Below are 6,464 nucleotides of genomic sequence, written 5' to 3'. Positions count from 1 at the left end.
GTTTATCATACAGTCATTTTATACTGTACATTATTATGCTGGGCATTATAGCTCACTCTTGTTTTCTTTTAAATGACACAACACAACAGATTACCAGTATGCCGGCATGGGACTTAGTCACTTGAAATCGTGGGGAGAATCCCTTACAGCTTTGTCTCAGGTGGACCAGAGTATCCAGATAGGTACAAGATGTTAGTAGTAATTATTGTAACTTCATGTAGAGGTTACGAATAATTGTTCGAGATCCTGTAAAGTACATTTGAGTTTTAATAACAGATGATACTTGTTGTACGTCGTTTCTAAGGCTATAACTTGTGAGTGTGTGAGATTGGGGGTCTGTGATATGGAATTATTGGATTATTGAGTTAATGCAGGTTACACATGATTGAAGGATTGCGTGACGACCCAGATTCCTGACCCTGGATTTGGGGGCGTTACAGACTTGGTCTCAGCTCTTTGGTTACACAAATTAGGAGAAGATAATATAATATTTTAATCAAAATATATTGTTTCTCAAAAATACGGGTTTTATCGATTTACTCGAACGAATATTGTATCAAAAATTTTATGCCAGGACCCGCACAGGTAAAACCATACTCCAGATCGAAAAAGTCAAAACATGGAAAATACTCGGAATATTTCAATTAGGTTAGAAAGGAGTTTTCCCGAGACTTTCAAATTTTAAAAACGTAAAAACGATTGAAGTCTCTCGATTCCTGATTATACCAAATACTTTATAAATACTCGGAAAAATAATTTATTAAATTCATAATTCCTTTATAAAATAATATTTAACAACATAAATTTATTATAAAAATATCAAAATTATCTATACTTTATTTTGGACATATAAAAATTAAATTACTCAAATTTTATCACATTTAAACATCCAAACACAGATACCACTTAACAAATATTTCACCAAAATTCATATAATAAACATAGAATATTTATTTACTGACAAAAATAATTACATAATATATCCCGGATATTACACCATTCTCCCTTAAAAGGCATATGTCCTCAGAATCTCCTAAGCAAACAAATGAGGGTACTTTTCTCGCATATCAATTTCTAGCTCTCAGGTTGATTCTTCAACCCTTGGGTTCCTCCACAATACTCTTACTAACTTTACAACTTTATTGTTTAACACCTTCTCTCTTTCTTCTAGAATCTCTATCGTACTCTATACATAAGACAAATCTACCTGAAGTTCTAGCTGTTAGTGTTTGTGCCCTAGAGACAACACTATTATGTTTATATTATGAAACATTTGGATTATTAATTATGATTCTATGGATTATTCTTTAGTAATTTATTATATCTTTATTTTCCGTGATAAAATGTTAGATTAATAAATGTCCTTGGAATATGATATATAAATATGTATCTCTAAGTACATGTTATTGCATGTTGTGTAATAACCAGTGTTTACTGTTCTATAAAGTAAATATTGGATGCTTTGTTAGATGTAACAAATGAGATCAAAAAAATATTGTATTCTCTCAAGGAAGAAGCTAATCTCTTTAGCAACAAAGAGCCTATAAATTTTGTAGCAAAACATTCTTAATTTTAATATAAAATTAAGTGAGTTTTGAAAGTTTTGCAATCATCAAATCATACAAACAACATCAAAATCAAAAATTCATAATTAATCCCAAAATAATTCGAATTTAAATAAAATTATAGAAAATTACCAGTTGATTCTGCAATAGTATGGATAGTAGAATCCGATAGTACTCTTCAATACCTTTATTTTGATTACCAAAACTCTGAAATCGGATATTGATAACACCTTCAAATTGCAGTTCGATTCTCAAGAACACTATGAATTTAGGGTTTTTCTCTGAAAATTATATATTTTACTATTTGCAAATGATTATCTGTACAAAATAAAATACGGTAAAGGCTATTTATATTTACGGAATATTGGTAACCCGTTGGATCATATTGGATATAAAAATAGAATACTTAATCGCTAAGTATTAATAAAACAGATCCAATTCGGTACCGATTTTGGGATAATTATCAAAACCAGGCTTTTTGTAAATACAGACTTGGTCTCAGCGCTTTGGTTACACGAATTACGAGAAGATAATATTATAGTTTAATCGAAATATCCCGTTTCTCAGAAATACGGGTTTTATCGATTTACCGAAATAAATATTGTATCGAAAATTTTGCGTCGAGTCTCGTACAGGTAAAACCATACTCCGGATCGAAGAAGTCAAAACATGGAAAATGCTCGGAGTATTCCAATTAGATTAGAAAGGAGTTTTCCCAAGACTTCAGGGTTGTAAAAATATAAAAACGTAAAAACGATTGAAGTCGGTCGATTCCCGATTATACTAAATAGTTTATAAATACTCAGAAATTACATATATAAGAAATTTTTTTCTCTCCCCCTGCGAGAGTTGTTTGAATGTCTTCTCTCCTTTCTATCTTATAGAGTTGTGAGAGTTTATGGTGAGAATGACAATACTAAATGACATAGAGATGCAGATGGAGGACTTGGACATAGAGAATTTGGAAAACGAAGAACTGGTGTTCGACGAAGGAATGGAAGATGACTGTAACAGGTTTGAGTGATGCATTGTAGGTCATTTTTTGACAGACAAGAACATTAATGTGAGGACCATGAGGACAAAAATTGTTGATCTATGGAAGCCTGCGATGGGTATTAACATCAAAGATCTGAAACCTGGGTTTTTTTATTCCAGTTCTATCATAAAGATGACATGAAATGGGTGCTTAACAATGGTCCTTGGACGTTTGACAGTGCGATCTTAGTCATGAATACTGTCAAAGAAGGGGAAGATCCCATTAAGGTCTCACTGAATGAGGTGGAATTCTGGATACAAGTACATGACCTCCATGTAGGTTACATGACAGAGATAATATGGAAACAACTGGGGAATTTTTTTGGCATCTTTGTGTAGTATGATGCAAAGAATAATTCGAGCATATAGTGGAAATATATGAGACTAAGGATCAGAGTTGATGTCCGGAAACCTCTTAAAAGGAAGAAGAAGATTGTGAAGAAGGATAAAGTGGAGGTGGTAGTCACATGCAAATATGAAAAACTGGGGGATTTTTGCTTTCTCTGTGGCTTACTGACTTACACTGGAAGATTCTACAAGAAAAAACATGAAACTAAAGATGGAGTGATTACTCGAGAATAGGGTCAATAGTTAAGGGCGCCACCATATCGTGTGACGGGAAGTAGTACAAGTAAGTGGCTCCGGTCGGAGGGTGCCGGCGACTGCGGACGTTCGGAAGGGAAGAACACAAACAGGGCTAAAAATTAGGAATTTCAAAATGCGAGGAATACGCGCCCAACAACTGATTGGCGAAATCAAAGGGATAGTGTAACAACTAGTGCTGATATTTCGGGATTTGCAAGGGAACATGACTCTAATCTACAACCAAAGGAGGGAAATTTGAATTCTAGTAAAAGTCATGGGCTGGACACAGACGAGTTGGATGGGCTTAAATTGGAGGAAAGGAAAAGACAACGAGTTGAAGCCCATTTAAGTGAAGTGCAGACACGGTACACAGACATCACAAATAAGGAATATACTCTTTCTCGTCATTATTGCGTAGAGACCTCAATAATTGGAATGGCTAAGCTTGCGAAGCAAGCTAGCTAGGAGCCATGAGTCACATAAGCTGGAACTGTAGAGGGCTTGGGAACTCTCGAACAGTTCATGCACTCAGTGATCTTTTACGGGATCACAGACCCATTTTCCTGTTTTTAATAGAGAATATTTCTCATTCAAATAAGATAGAAGAACTTTGAGTTAAGTTTGGTTTTGACTACTATTTTTTGGTGACAGAGTAGGACGTAGTGGTGGATTGGTTGTACTGTGGAAGCAGGCTTCCCAATGTCAAGTAGATAGTTATTCAAGTCATCATATTGATATGTTATTCATGTAAAATAATAGTGTATCGTGGCGTCTTTCCTTCTATTATGGATATCCGAAACGAACTAGGCGATGTGAATCTTGGAATCTAATTCATAGATTGGCAGACATTTCAAATATTCCCTGGTGTATATGGGGAGATTTTAATGATCTCATGGCTGCGTCAGATAAGAAGGGTAAGATTGCACATCCTCAATACCTTTTTAATGGCTTCAGTAATGTTATAGCAGATTGCCAGTTAGCTTAAATAAATTTGACAGGTGGTAAATTTACTTGGGAGCGAGGAAGGAACACTAGTGAATGGGTAAGAGAGAAGTTGGATCGTGGCTTTGGTACTGGTAGTTGGATGCAAAAATTCCCGGCTAACAATCTCAGAGTTATACACAGTTCAGTCTCTGATCATGAGCCAATACTGTTAGAGTTGTTGAACACGAAGGTGTCATGGAAAGAATTTCGATTTCAATTCGAGAATATATGGTTAAGAGAACCAAGTTTCGTGCAGGAGGTATCTGCAACCTGGAAATCAATCCCTGTAAAACATTTCCTTCCGAAAATATTGAGGTTACATCATTCATGGCCAGATGGGGGAGGTTATTTTTTCATAAATTCAAGGAGAAAATTAAACATCATAAAGCTAATCTCGATAAGCTGGTTAATTATACTGGAGCAGACAGCATAAAGGAGTATCTAAGTGAAAGAGAGAAGTTAAATACACTTTTATTCCAGGAGGAAATGTATTGGAGACAAAGAGCGAAAGTTTTCTGGCTCAAAGATGGTGATGATAACACGCGGTTCTTCCATACTTCTGCTTTTGCAAAGAAAAAAGCAAACAAGATTGAGTTTTAGACTAATGATATGGGGGAAAGATTGAACATCATGATGGCATGTGTGACATTATTAGAGACTACTTCTCCAAGTTGTTTACAGACGAAGAGCAGATAACGGACATGGCAAACACAATTAGCCATAGAACAATATCTGCATCACAGAATCTGGAGACAACTGTGAAGGGTTTCGAGCACATAAACGCAATGGAAACAATAATTAAAAATGTGAAAAATCAGAAATTTCGAAACCCACCGCAAGATCCATGCGAAAAATAGATAATTAATTCGTAGATCAGATTGTTTACCTTAAGGAGCTTTACAAATTGGTTGACTAATGGAGATCCAAAGCTTGTTCAATCACCACGCATCCCGCTCTCGCGATCTATGCTCTATCGATATCCACACGAATGCTTGAATGCAAGGATTGAATGTGTACTAGCACAAACTCGTTTCTTCTTGCTCTCTCCATCTTCTCCCTTGGTGGCTAGGGTTTTAGTACAATTTTTTCATCCAAAATCAGCCACGCAAGAGATATTATATAGAGAGTATAATAAGAATTATAACTCTTAACTAATTAGGAGTTATTATTAATTCAAAATTCCTATTTGTATAATAATTAAGTCACGCTTAATTATTTAACAAATGAATTTCATAATTAATATTAGTAAATTCAAATATCAATATTTATCTAATTAATTAAGTCATACTTAATTAATATTATAAATAATTCGAATTACTTTAATATAATTTAAATCTAATTTAAATTAAATAATTCTTCAAGCATTCTTAATGTGTGACCCTATAGGTTATTATTATGTTGGCAACGAATTTTAAATCTAATTTAAAATTGTAAACAATGAGTGACATCTAGTAATATATCATTGCTACCCAAGTAATAATAATTCAATCTGTGATCGATTAAACCTTTCATAAATAATGTACAATGTAATATAATCCCTTTAACCAAATATTATAGATTAAAATAGAGGCATATAATGTGTCATCCTCATCATAGTTTAATCCAAGTTTTCTTGATCAATGAGTAGACTATCATATCAAATTAACATTTGAGCGTGGCCACGCATTTCATAGTCTAGCTCACACAAGAGGCCAATAATATAACTCCTAAAATAGGAAGGTTAAATCTCATCTAGATCATTCATATTTCTCATACGATTCATAATATACCCAATGTCCACTTTTATCATTACCCGGTCAAGGATAACTTTAAATGGAATCAATGTATATTAATTTTCTTATAGAAATATAATGACTTCAGGTCTAAGGACCATTACATCATTATCACTGTGAGAATTACTTATGACACAACAGACATGTAGAATCTCACATTGGGTCTGTCTAACACCATGTACATATATATCTGTCTGTGTTTTTGACTTTAGTATCATCATACCTAGGATCAATGAGATGTGATCATCAGTCAACAAAACACCAGTCTTAATGCATTAGTATTGTCCCTTAATAATAATACTCGACTAGGGACCTTTGGGAATATTGATACTATTCTCATAATCTCATTTCTAAGTCACGTACTTAGAGATATAGAATTGCATATCATATTCAAAGGACATTTATTAATCTATCATTTATATCACAGTAAATTAAGAATTAATAAATTATAAAGGGAGTAATAGATAGAACATAAACATTAATAATCATAATATCTTAAACTAAAACATCATAATGTTGTCTC

At 33.7% G+C, this 6,464-nt stretch overlaps 1 protein-coding gene across 1 annotated transcript; it reads left to right on the top strand.

Moving 5' to 3' along the window:
- Window positions 1-2,472: 2,472 nt before the first annotated feature.
- Window positions 2,473-4,769, top strand: LOC141718624 (uncharacterized). Its single transcript, XM_074521003.1, has 6 exons — window positions 2,473-2,579; window positions 3,404-3,550; window positions 3,837-3,932; window positions 4,023-4,099; window positions 4,184-4,261; window positions 4,360-4,769. The coding sequence occupies exons 1-6, from the start codon at window positions 2,473-2,475 to the stop codon at window positions 4,767-4,769; spliced, it is 915 nt and encodes a 304-aa protein (XP_074377104.1).
- The last annotated feature ends 1,695 nt before the right edge of the window (window positions 4,770-6,464 follow it).

Source organism: Apium graveolens, chromosome 4 (genome assembly GCF_009905375.1).
Source record: "Apium graveolens cultivar Ventura chromosome 4, ASM990537v1, whole genome shotgun sequence".
Classification (NCBI taxonomy): domain Eukaryota; kingdom Viridiplantae; phylum Streptophyta; class Magnoliopsida; order Apiales; family Apiaceae; genus Apium; species Apium graveolens.
Note: the sequence above shows the minus strand (reverse complement) of the source record. Positions and strands in the feature narration are given on the sequence as shown.